The 13279-nt window shown below is 42.0% G+C and overlaps 1 protein-coding gene across 1 annotated transcript; it reads right to left on the reverse strand.

The window, feature by feature from the left end:
* Window positions 1-505: 505 nt before the first annotated feature.
* Window positions 506-12513, reverse strand: LOC143122097 (von Willebrand factor A domain-containing protein 7-like). The gene is made up of 16 exons (XM_076282899.1): window positions 12438-12513; window positions 12107-12309; window positions 11373-11645; window positions 11170-11263; window positions 10731-10847; window positions 10452-10638; window positions 8116-8288; window positions 7900-8012; window positions 7595-7711; window positions 7235-7450; window positions 6222-6354; window positions 4630-4782; window positions 4120-4212; window positions 3749-4023; window positions 3358-3657; window positions 506-1243 (listed from the first exon to the last, which is right to left on the reverse strand). Exons 2-16 carry the CDS (start codon window positions 12299-12301, stop codon window positions 695-697), a joined length of 2988 nt encoding a protein of 995 aa, XP_076139014.1. The 5' UTR covers window positions 12302-12309; window positions 12438-12513; the 3' UTR covers window positions 506-694.
* Between the last annotated feature and the right edge of the window lie 766 nt (window positions 12514-13279).

The raw sequence follows: 13279 nt of genomic DNA on the forward strand, positions 1-13279 counted from the left end.
TGGTCCAGGCTAGCCTGAGTCCGCCCTCATACGTACTTCCACTCAATTTTAATTTTCCTTCAGGCCTACGTCGTCTGGGTCTACGGTATATTCGCGGGTTTTCTCCTGCAAAAATCTGCAGGTCCAATCAGCAAACAGAGGGAGAACGAAGACGTTAAGGTTGTGCGCTAGTTTGAGCCAGACACGTCACGACCAAATGTTAGCGATTGGTTATGGCAGATCCAGAGTGGCTCTGGGCAGATCCAATAGTTTTTAACTTCAACAGAGTACTCGCCTTCAAGGAAGTTAACGCTTGGCAATGGAAAGTGGCCAGACTCTCTGTACAAATGAAATGTACATACTAGAGTCTGGATATATCCAGGCTGAACCAGACTGTTTTTGTTGCCGTTTTTGGAGCCTGGGCTGTCTAAAGAGTTTTTTTTTTACAGTGTATTCAGGGGACAGGGTGCTAGTGGGATTGTAAGGAGATGTTTGCTGTATGTGACAAAAAAGCTCAGAAACCATGTGACATTGCTTAAATCACCTTTAATTTGCAGATTTTTCCCACTTAATGATATAGCATGTAAAAGTACACAGATTCACCGTTCTTTGATATAAATGCCTTTTTTGTATTGAAATTAGTAACTAATTAAACGATTACTAATTTGTAGCATGAGTCAGTTCTAGACACAAAATAATGCTTTTGCAGTGTTGCCTAGTGTGTTAGAATGTTTATAAGGGAGAAAGGAATCAGGCTGAACCAGAATGAACAAGGTGAAGCCAGAGAGCTCTGCCCACCAGAGGTGCTGTTAGCTGCAGTGATCTGCGATGTCATGCTTTCAGTGTGCATTGAAGTAGTTGGGGCAGTTGTTGGAGGTGTTGTTGGGGCCGTTGTTGGGGCAGTTGTTGGGGCCATAGTAGTTGCAACTGGGGCTGTAGCCGGAGGCTCCGCTGTGCTACTCGAGGCTCTTATGGATCTGGAGCAGACGCCCACATTCCCCACTGCGTCCACAGCCACCAGCTCCACTTCCTCGGAGCAGCACGAGGCCCTGTAAGTGGCCAGGGTCACGTTCAGTCCATCCACTCCTGTCACCACGGTGGTGTTGAGGGTACCGCTGCCCTGGCGGACTGTGATTCTCGCGATGCCCGTCCCGTTGCCATCCGTCAGGTTTGCGGAGAGTTCCCAGGAGAGAAGAGTACAGTTTCCAGTGCAATTAGCGTTAACGCTAACCACTTCACATGTGGGAGACAATATGTCGGTCGGCTGAAAGAGATTAATACAAATTCACTTAAGAATTGGTTTACGTCCTGTTAAAATAAATAAGATGTCCAAAGAAAGAATCAGGGGCCGGTTCCCCAAAACGTTCTTATCGCTAAGTAGTTCTTAACCTATTCCTTTACCTCTCTCTTAACGTTATGGCATGATTCCCGACACATTCGTACGCTAAGTATATCTGCTGTAAGTCACACGTTCGTAAGGTTGGTCTGGACCATTCGTAAGCTCTCTCTTAGCATTGTTTGAGCTCTCAAGACGCTAGTCGCCGCCACTGTGCAGCAGTCTTTAGAAATCAGCGCAGCGCAATACAAGTCAAACTATGGTACAGTATGTTGATGATGTTGTGGCTCAACGATGATTTTATGTTATGGACATTTTAAGACTAATAATAAAATATGTTCGCAATGGATGCAGGCCTATTTATGAAGTTTACTGTATTTGGTATCAGAACTAATATGGTGGTAATTAGCCTAGGCTATTTAGTAATGTCATTAAAGCTTTCAAATTGGCAATCACTTTTGATAATTAAAAGCTGGCAAAGAATTTGCCTCTAAATGGCTAAGATCTATAAATGGGTAAGCAAAGCATGGTGGTGTCCAGTAAGCGACCAACTAGGCCTATGGCAGCGATCCAACGTGTCCTTGCATTAAATCAAAAACGGCGTGTAGTCCAGTCGCTCCATAGCTCTTTTTTGTTGCTGTTGCACAAGTTATTCCGAAAGCTGGAAAACGGTGTCACCTTGTGCAAGCTCACCTCGTCCAGCAAAACTTCAAGTTCCTCTGACGAGAAGCTTGGTGCCCTTTTTTTACATTGCTTCCCCACCCTACTGTATCTAAATGTCTCTCTGTTCACTGTAGATAGGTTGCTTTTTATTGAAAACATTAACCAATGGCAATCATTTTTTTAATTTGAACCTTGAATTTCCCCTGGGGATCAATAAAGTATCTATCTATCTATCTATCTATCTATCTATCTATCTATCAATACCGCATTAAACAGAAGTAACTGCAGCTGCTTGCCAATCAATTATAATTGTAAGGTACCTTACCATTAATATAAAAGTGTATTACATCATTTTAAGAAGTTGTTAAATCCATGTCAAGAAGCGACACAAGTGGCACAACAGCATAAGGATGGTGGATGATTAGCGAGGGATAGGCCTACCCGGTTAGTCTACCCGTCACAACATATTGTGTGAATATTACTGATAATTTAGTTAATAGTTTATATTTTACTGATACCTTAAACTATGTTAAAATACATGTTACTGGAATAATTTGAGGAATGTTTCATTTGCATAGAACGTGTTGTGTTTCTTAACGCCGTCACGCACCTTCACGTGAAGTAGAAAATCGATGCCAATCGATGCCAACTAATTCAGCACCTTCACTTGGGACAGCACCTTTGTAACGTCGAACGTAAGAGGCAGCGTGTTAAGAAGCTTCCTAAGGGACACTTCGGGGAACACACTTAGGAACATAAACAACTTTGGTAAGATATATCTTTTGAGTCTTCTTAGCGCGCTAAGAGTGAGCGTTATCGGGGAACCGGCCCCTGGTTCTTTCACAGTGGCTGTCGTTTGTGTTGATGCCTGGGCTCCAAACAAAATACCTTTACCAAAGCAAGACCGTAGATTGCACTCAAAAAGTATACTTCTAAAAAGAAGAGAGTTTCATCAAAAGATGATTTATTGGGTTCACCAGACTACATGCAAGTTAAAGTGCAAGTGCAAATACACATTGTTTTCTCAGGTGCTTGTTGATTGATTGTTTGTGAACATGAATAGTGATTGGTCCCATTTGAATCTGCCACCTACCCTGTGAATGATGTCATTTCCTATATATTCTGTAAACTCTGATTTTGCAAGTGGCACTGAGGATGAGATCACCTGAAACATTTGTTTTCTGCACTTGCACTTTAGATTGCATGTAGTCTGATGAAGCCAATAAATGACCCTTTGATGAAACTCTCAGTTTTATAAGTATACTGTTAAAATCAATGACTTGATTTAAGCGCAGTGAAATGACGAAATCTATAGACAAATGTGTTTAAAAGCTAAAAACTATTGGTTACACTGTGTTTGCGGGCAAAATAAAGATCACCTTAGCAATGACTGTCAGGCGCTGAACAGCATAGTTGGAGTCTGAGCCTCCGGGAGCCTCAGCCTCGATGGTCAGCGTGACGTCGGTGCCTGAGGCTGTGTCCGAGGGAGCTGTTAGGGTCACTGTGCCCGCACCACGACCTCCAGCCTCCAGGGTCACACTGCTGGGGAAAGAGGAGCTGAACCCGCGGTCATTCCTCGCTTGGATGGTGAAGCTGCTACCAGACCCAGTGGCATTAGAGGCTATGGTGAAGGGGATGGTGAGGTTTGTGCCAGGTCCCCAAGAGTCATTCACCAGTGCCTATGGGGGACCATGTGCAACAGAGATCAGTACCAGTTGCTTAGAGAAGACAGATATATCTGAAAGTCATATCGTATAGAGATGGACTCACAGACACAGTCACTGTGACTCCAGAGGTCCTTAGCTGAGTAGACGTCTGTCTCTGAAACAGGTTATGTGACGTCCTGGACACTACACCGGTTAGCCCTGTGACACGAACTGCAAACTCGCCCTCGGGTAGTCTGTCCACAGTGGCCAGGTAGTCGCCCTGGCCTCTGTCTTCCACTGTTGTGTTGACAGGCTGCGCACCAGACGTTGGAACCAACTCAACCCCAGTGAGACTTACGGACTCACCCGTTACGGTAACAAGAAGTGTGGCATTCTTATCTACAAGAGAAATATTGATTCAGTAAAAGTTCCAGCAGTGCTTTTGGGCTGGAAACAGAGACTGTTTTGCCTGTGATGTACTGCATGTTGTCTTACTGGCAGATGGCCGTCCTGATAAGATTTGAAATCCAGGTTGCGGTTCCATAAATATCTCCACAAAGTTAAAGAGGAAGTCTATGCCACTCTGACCTGGAAATAAGAAGATATTTGTATTACGTAGATACATTCCGTCTCTGTAATATGACTATTTCAGACCACTTTCTTATCATTATATCAAATGTGTCATTGCATTTGTATTTGTATTTTAATTTGGAGCTTAAAATCTACTCAGTATACACAGATTGCTTCTGCCCATATTATCTCTAGAACTGCTTTATCTTCACGAATGGCATTGGCATAGGTTACACTAATACAGTATATGCCTCAATATGAAATCCTTTAACCATTCAGTTCAAAGATAAAATGCAGTACAGCATAGCATTACGATAGGCACTTTGCATAGAACTGTAGACTTCTACAGCACACACAGCCCAACAGGTCCACAGGTCCAGGTTTTGCGCCTATAGCATGACGTCTTTGATGTGTCCTTTTGATACCAATACCAACCTATCACTTTGATGGTGTAGGCCTGTGTGGAGTCCACACGGATCTCCCACACCCCTCCCTGCTCAGTGGTGTTCAGACGCACAGTCCTGAAATTCCCCGCCGTCTGGATGCTTCCCAGAACTCCAGAGGATTCAGTATTATTCTGGGTCGCACCTGTGAGAAAATTCATTACCATCTCAGAAAAGTACCTAATAATATGTTTTCGTTTTTTATAGTATTTTTAGTATTTTAGTATCATGTTTATCTTCTACTGTTTCTTAGCCTAGAAATATAGACTCACCCTAGCGGCGGCAAATTAATTTGCTCAGCCTGTACGTCTAGTATCAAACCATAGGGATTTCTATTGGCTGACGCCGTGGACTTCATCCAATCACAGCGCTCTATTTTGTTAGAGAGTCTTAAGGCGGGCTTAACAGGATAACGACAGTCCTGCGACGGTGAACAACAAGGAAGGTGGCTATGGCGAACGAAGAGCGGTTGTTTGAATCGGCGTTGGCGTCAACTTTAGAGGAATTGGACTTGTGCTTTTCTTTGAAAGTTGAGCAACACAATGCACTTAAGTCATTCCTTTCGAAGAAGGATGTATTTGCCGTTTTGCCGACCGGATACGGATATGGTCGTAGCGCTGGCCTATTGCATGCCTAGGCAGTTTGAAAGACAATTCTCTGCCCGCCTCTTGGATTAAGCGAGGTGAATGGTTCGATTCCAGACTATACATTTAAATGATATAGGATGGTCCGCCAGGCTAACTGTTTCTATTGTACAGTGGAGTTTTCTTATATGTATATTACTTTTTCTGCTGTAAGTGCATGTTGTGTGTGATGTCTGTATGCTACTGAGACCTTGAATTTCCCCTTGGGGATCAATAAAGTATCTATCTATCTATCTATCTATCTATCTATCTATCTATCTACTAGCCTGTCTAAATACTTTCACTCACTGTTTACTGTATTTCATTTTGTGCTACTGGGCACCCTCTATTGTCAGTACAGCATTTGTATTATACAGTACACAACGTTATTATACACACCTGTATCATACACCACTGTTGTAAATACTACTCATGCCATGGCTTGCACCCTTTCCCCTGGACATGGTACATGTGGATTTGCTTACAAACCAAAACATAGGAACCGGCAAAGATAATCTTTAAAGAGCAATGTTGACTTGACAAGGTAATATCACACGATTTCATTCTAGTAAGCTATTGGACAATTCGCCATATTCACCCGGCGGCCATTACGAGGCTGAGGGGTAGACAGCAGTTTGCAAATGGAGTGCATTACCACCACCATCTGCTGGACTGAGGTGTAATGACAAGTGTAGCCCTCAGCCTCGTAATTGCCGCCGGGTGAAAAAGGCAAATTGTGGTAAAGGCTGAATAAGGCTGGTTCTCAGTAGATGGATAAGACACAGTAGTGAAGGCACACCATTCTCCCTGCTACAAGATAAATTAGTGCATATGTCTACCATCAAAATGACTTCAAAGCTGTAATATCAAGGTAAAAAAAACTGGATGCACAGAATGTCTTTAAGTGAAAAAATGGCACAGTTCAAAAGCAGAACATGTATAAAGAGTTTTATCCACTCACCTGTAGGGCTGATGATGGTAAATATGGGCGAGCTGCCTGTGATGTACACTGTCAACTTTCTCAAAGAGTCGTCCACAATGAAGGAGAAATTCTCAGCTTTACCAGGGTTCCTCACAGCCTGAAATATGGTCACCTAATCCAGAGTGAAGATGGGAAATACTAAATATGGTCATCTAAACCCAGAGTAAAGATTCAAAATACTAAATATGGTCATCTAAACCCAGAGTGAAGATGGGAAATACTAAATATGGTCATCTAAACCCAGAGTGAAGATGGGAAATACTAAATATGGTCATCTAAATCCAGAGTGAAGATTGGAAAGAGTGAAGATGGGAAATACTAAATATGGTCATCTAAACCCAGAGTGAAGATGGGGAATACTAAATATGGTCATCTAAATCCAGAGTGAAGATGGGAAATACTGTTTTCGCTCTTTTTCTCATGAGTGCCATTCCTTGATCCATGTCTGAATTCAGATGCAAGAGGTGATTTAACCCATCTAGAATAGCTAAAATCACTGGTATGCAGAGGCACTGTAGTCAATTCAATTAGTAAATCAAACCGTTGATAAAACATTAATTAAGACACTACCTATGTTTACTTTGATAAGTGTGTATAGAATTGGACATTTAGAACAGGATGCAAACTAAGTATTGAAATGGAACAACAATGGTGCCAAAGACAAAGATGGTTGATTACGAAGATACTTCATGAGAGGCCATTTCCTGTTTATGCAAATAGGGTAGCAGTACACGCCCCCGCACATTTATGCAGTGATCGGGCTCTCTTTTTAACATTTGTCAAAGCCTTATTTTTCTGAGCAATGGATGCACATTTCGGACACGGTATCATGATCTCCAAACCCTCCTCCCTATTTCAGTAGAATGTCGTGATAGTATGACCCTCCAGTCCAATATAACATCATTATTCTCATCAGAGGGAACTCCAGGTGTGAAGGCCATGTGAAATGAAGGAATGCTGTGGTAGAAGTGTTCAGCCCTCTTGTTCATTACCAGAGCTGAACTAGTGGAGTCTTCGATAATGCTAGTGGCCTGCGGCAGGTCCTTTTTGGTGACTTGGATGGCCTGGCCTCCTGACGCCAGGGCCAGCTCCTGGTACAGCTGAATGGACGACCGGTCAAAGAACCGCAGTCTTTGGTTCTGCTGGTCGTCATTGGGCGTTCTGCGTCTGCGGGCCCCACTTAATACCCCTGTCAGCATGCAGTTTACCTGGAGAGAGTGGAACAGAGATGTCAACTACAGTGGAATTGGACACTTAAGTAGTTTTGTTTTGTAGCTTTTTTTCATGTTAAACATTAAAATATTGAGTTATATATGAGCCGAACTATTTGAACTTTTAAAAATAACACCTACCACTGATTGAGTGCTTTCAATTAGTGCAAGAACAGTGCTCCTCAGGTGATCATCTTTTGCCGTTGCATCAGTGAAAAGAAATATTTTGGATGACGGTGGTGCACCTGTTAAAGCCAGCTGTAACCACAGAAACCACAGAACCACCAGAAAAGAATGAATCACGGTCAGATAAACCTCATACTATGTTGATGACACCTGATACTGTATAATGGGATGCCTTCAATCAGCAGATCAACAGTCAGTCAGCAATTCAACATGTACATTCCATGTGTGTATCTTTCCATTCTATCTCTATGGTCACATACCTGTAGACCTGACAGGCTCATTTCAGGGAAGTCTCCTCCTCCAGTTGCTGTGAGAGCGTTGACTTGCGCTTTGAAAATGTCTGCATCCGTTGTCCTTATAAGAGGGCCAAAGTCTGAAAAAAATTTTTCAGTGGTTCAGTGTCAAGTTCTCCACAATCCCCAGTTATGTCTGTATGCTGTCAAAATGGACATTTGAATGGATTCTGTTGTTGGTACCTGGATCATTGAATGGCACCAGAATGTAGGCAGGGGGTTCGTCTGGGGTTCCCCTCGTGCTGTCTATGATGCTCAAGGTCACCCTTTTGACCTCCTCAATGTCATCACTCATGCTCCCAGTAGTGTCGATGACAAAGCACAGCACAGAAGAGGACCGTGTCACTCCCATCAACCTGTCACAGTGATGAGGATGATGAAAAATGAAACATGGTGGTTATTTCAGAGGGAAAATAAAAATGTACCTGCTGTGTATACCGCAAAGCAATGCAGTGATGTATTTTTTAAAAACGAAAAAAAAAAAAACAGTACTCTTGATTATGTTGTTATAATTAAGCATGTTATTATTAAGCATGTCATAACCCTGAGAAAATACAAAGAAACACATTATGAACCTAAAAACATTGCCTTTCCATGTGTATCTGTGAAAATTAATATCCACCATCTTGCATTTTTAAAAGATAATTATAGAAAACTGTCTGGTAACACTTTACTTGACAGTATCGAGTGACATGACACATCATGCCTAACTTGTTATGACAAAACCTGAATGTCACTTAATAACAGAAGCATTATGTGATAAACGTTTATGACTTGTTTATGACACGTTCATGACAGTGTCATGTCACTGTTATGTCGATACTGTTAAAGGACAATTCCGGCGCAAAATGAACCTACCCAGATAGCAAAATGTATTTGGCCCGGATCCGGCCCAGATCCACCTTCAGATCCACCTTCACCGGGCCGGTGTCTTTTGGCACAACGGGCCAATACCGTTCCGCATCCGTTTTCATGATCTGGCCCAGGGCCAAATGTGCAAATTATCGTCATGATCTGGGCCAGATCCGGACCAGATAAGTGTTCGATAGTGGCGATTGCGGCCCTTATTTGGGCCAAATGTGCACTTTATCATAATGATCTGGGCCAGATCCGGACCAGATGAGTGTTCGATAGTGGCGATTGCGGCCCTTATTTGGGCCAAATGTGCACTTTATCATAATGATCTGGGCCAGATCCGGACCAGATGAGTATTCGATAGTGGCGATTGCGGCCCTTATTTGGGCCAAATGCGGACCAGCTCATTTTACGTCTGGCACCCATTTGTACTATATAGTCAATGTCACTAACAAATGAAAGAGTTACAGTATTTGTTCAGAATTTCAAGCTTTAAAAAGTTAAGAATGTCAAAGGATTACTAATAAAGCTTTTTAAACAGTAACATCCAATACCCCTAGTTGAACTCAGTAGCCAGTAGATTGATCATGTATATTGAGTGTTCAATTATCAACATCTTGGAATAAATTATCTAAAAATCAAAACCTTGTACTAATGTATTTCAGAAAAGAAGCACAAATTCAAAATTGTACTTACTTTATTAAATTTCATTGATCACACACACTTCCCCTCTCAATTTATTACAAACACATATGTAGCATGTACTGGGTGGTGGGTGGATCTTGTCCTTACTTAAAGTTCTCAATGCTTCGGTTTACATGTAGAGACCCTCATTATGCTACTGTGTAAGTGTGGTGCTATTTTGAGCCTTGTTAGTGGTATAGAAATAGCGATTTCTTTTTGCTGTACGTGTGCCCCGAAGGCTAGCGTTAAACGCTAATTAGCGGTTTGCAATAAAACTGGTCACATTCGACTAGCATGAAAATACATCCCAGCGAACGGTCGAACTCGGTACACATGTGTTATTAACCCCTAGGTTCATTTTGCGCCGGAATTGTCCTTTAAGTAAAGTGTAACCAACTGTCTTCTTTTAAAATGGACACCGCACAATAACTTGCATATAGTAGTAATATCAGTTGGACTCTTACACACCAACACCCCGGCCCTTTTAAAGAGCACAAAAATGGGTGTGGCCCAATTAACTCATTACTCACACCTGCAGACAATTACTCAGCTAATAGCCAGGTGCATGTGCAAAAGGCATTCAATTAAAATAGTGTCTTAAAACAGAGAAGATGAGTCAGCATCTTCATAGTATCATAGTTTCATAATCCCAATGCTGCAAGTAAAAGCACTTTTCTGAAGTACAGAGCAGCCTTAAGAGCACTGTTGGGTCTAGTGTGTTGTCTCTTTCTTTACAATCTAAATATCACTCATTTTGCTGAAAAAGCACCACAGCCAGATCCACAACAAGAGCATGGGCTTGTGCCCGGTATGGTGATTTATGTGTATCAACCATACTGTAGGTATCAACATGATAAATTCATTTTGAATTTCCCCTTGGGGATCAATAAAGTATCTATCTATCTATCTATCTATGATAGGCTACTGTAAGTCACTTAGGGTAAGTGTACCCCCCCTCCCCCACACACACACCCCAGTACCTTAGGAAGTCTTGATCCCCAGCAGCCCCCCTGATGTCCTGCAGGAGTTCTCTGGTGGCAGCAGTGGCTACCTCCACAGCCACAGTATGGAGGCCACCGTGTATCGAATCCTCGTCGTCTTTGTTGATGCCGCCCTTTGGCGGAAGTAAACTACTCAGATCAGGAAAGTCTCCGTGACTGCACTTACCTGTGTACACAATACACACTTTTTACATTTGTTCTGAGTGAGTGGCATTTGTTTTGTTTTCAAAACTTTGCTTTCATAGCTTTGCGCTTTACCGTCTGGTTTTGTCAATCCAAAGTATCCAGTGGTGAGCAGCTGGTCATTCAGGATGCTTTGCAGGATGTTATTACAGTTTTGTCCATCACACTCTCCACATGTTGGGGTTTTTTCATCTAAAAAAGAGCCATGGTTTCCATTTCAGGGCCTAGCAATCTCAGATTAAGGGACCTGTATTTTTATTATTGTTTATACGCCAGTATCAAATATGTACCTTCTCATCAGAAGGCCTGCTCTGAAATGTATGTAAATGAAAATAATGTGAAGTTGCAAGCTCCCATGTTTGTTTACGCATAAGAAGTCTGGCCAAGTTAACCATGATACCATATCTCCTTTAAAAACTGTCCGGCAGAGAAAACCTATCCTGATTGCAATTAATGGTGAGGAAAACAGTGTAGTCACTGCACAACACTTGAAAATAAATATTGAACAGTTTACCTGCAATGTTTCTTATTATGACATCTGGTTTGATTAAGGATGAGAAAGGAACCCTTTTACCCATCTCAATCCAGTTACTATGGCTGTAAAAGTCCTGTAAGACATTTCCCCAGAGTATTTTTAAAAGAATAAAACATGTTTGATGACTGTGAACTATCTATTTCTATTATTAAAAATAAACAAAACATAAAAGACCAAATTACTTGTAAGGTGTGTAGGGTTTCTCCCAGTGTCCATCTGGCTGCAATAAAGTTCTTCAACCTAATGTTTGCCTTCACTGCCTCCAAACCAGTTTTGATGCGCTCATGGCCTCTTAAAATCTGCTCATTGTCAAAATGGCGCTCGGATGAGAGGAGGAAGACAACATCTGTTTCAGCATTGCCAAATCGAATGGTGTTAATTGAAGTCCGAAAGGGTTTGGCAGAGTCTGCGGCTGCACAAGCCATTGCCAGGGACTCAGCTGAAAGTGGACCTGTCTGAAGAATTAAAAAAAGAGGAAAAAATTTCTTTTTTTTAAAGAGGAAAAAAAAATCACATTTTTTAACATTTTTTTTCTGCATTTTACCCATTAATGGTTAGTTAACACACACAAACACACACGCACAGTGGTTCGTGAACGCAAGCAAACACACACACACAGTGATTAGGGAACACACACAAACCCAGAGTACTAAGCAGGCACTTCTGCGTTAGTGTGGAACTCCGCCATGGTTGTGCACATGGGAGAGTGGTGTTCACCCAGCCATGTTCAATTTAAATTTTTCCTACCAGTCAGTGATCAAACCGGCCACCCTTTGGCCACAAGTCTGATTCCTTAACCAGTATAGGCCACAGCTGCCCCTCAAAGCATCAACATACATGACACAGACACATGAAAGAGAAAAAAACAATCAAATATCTGTAGGTGTGCATCAAGTACTACAGATGCCTGTCTCACCGGCAGCACAAAGTCCCTTCCCTCAGCCTTTGCCAAAGTCCTGCAAGCCTCTGCTGAAACGTCTAGAATTGCGGTCTCTGTCATCTGCTGATGGGTGGTGGTTCGAGGTTTTTCTGAGAAGAGCCATATCTTAAAGCACACAGTCTGGGTCTGAAGAAGGATGGCCAGTAGAAGAACCCTTCCAGTGAACTTCATTGTAAATTCTTCAAAACCAGAGGGAGAATATCATTACCTACTGTAAATGATGATCTCAATATAACAAATGTAAACGACAGTACAATCTCGAGCAGTATCCATAATCATTTGTGATGTCATGCAAGCAGTACTTTACCTTGTGAGGTAAACTGGCCAAATACAAGCAGAGCATCTGAGGATGTTTAGATAAGCACTAAGGGACGCATGAGGAAGTTCTTAAATTGAAATGGTGACAAAACTCAACGACACTCCCAGTCTCCCACAGATCTTTTACAGTTGATCACTAACAGGAATGTAAAACATCTTGTTTGCAAAGAAAGACAAAGAGTCTTTGAGTAGTCCACTGGTAGTGTTTATATTAGTGAACTTTAAGACTTAAAGGGATATGAGTAGACACTAGCGTTACAAAACTAACCCGATGCATTTCAATGGAGGATTTTCTTAACCTAATTTTTCTTACCTGCTACTTAAACTACACACTTGATATTTACTTACTTACATACATACATACAAGACAATAACGGGGAACAGATGTGAGCAGAAATGGAGGGAAACTGACAAGACAGGAAGTGCAGACCATATATGGGAAAAGGGGTGGAGACAGTCAAATGACAGCAGACAGGTAAACTTACCTAGCGTTCATGGGCACCGGAAAAAAACATTTTCCCAGTGAAAACATCATCATTCCGCATCATTCACGTCACGTAATGAGTCAGAGGTCGGAAACTGGGGCTAGATTTTGCTATAACAGAGTTGCCCAGTTAGGGGCTCGTCAACACTTTTGTCGCCACGTTGTAGTTTGTTTGTAGTCCATGTGGCCTATTCCAACAGTTTTAATGTGAACTTGGAAATTTGCTGTTTTTGTCACTTGAAAGCTGCATATCTTTCTCTTTCACAAGCGTCTTACACTATATTTTAAGCAAAAACAGCAAACACAGGACAATACACAAAATGGCCACTAGGGGGGCACAAAGTCAC

Source organism: Alosa pseudoharengus, unplaced genomic scaffold (genome assembly GCF_046254945.1).
Source record: "Alosa pseudoharengus isolate Yale_2024_CS ecotype anadromous, Long Island Sound unplaced genomic scaffold, YU_APseudo_1.1 YU_APseudo_1.1_scf_13, whole genome shotgun sequence".
NCBI classification, from domain to species: Eukaryota; Metazoa; Chordata; class Actinopteri; order Clupeiformes; family Clupeidae; genus Alosa; species Alosa pseudoharengus.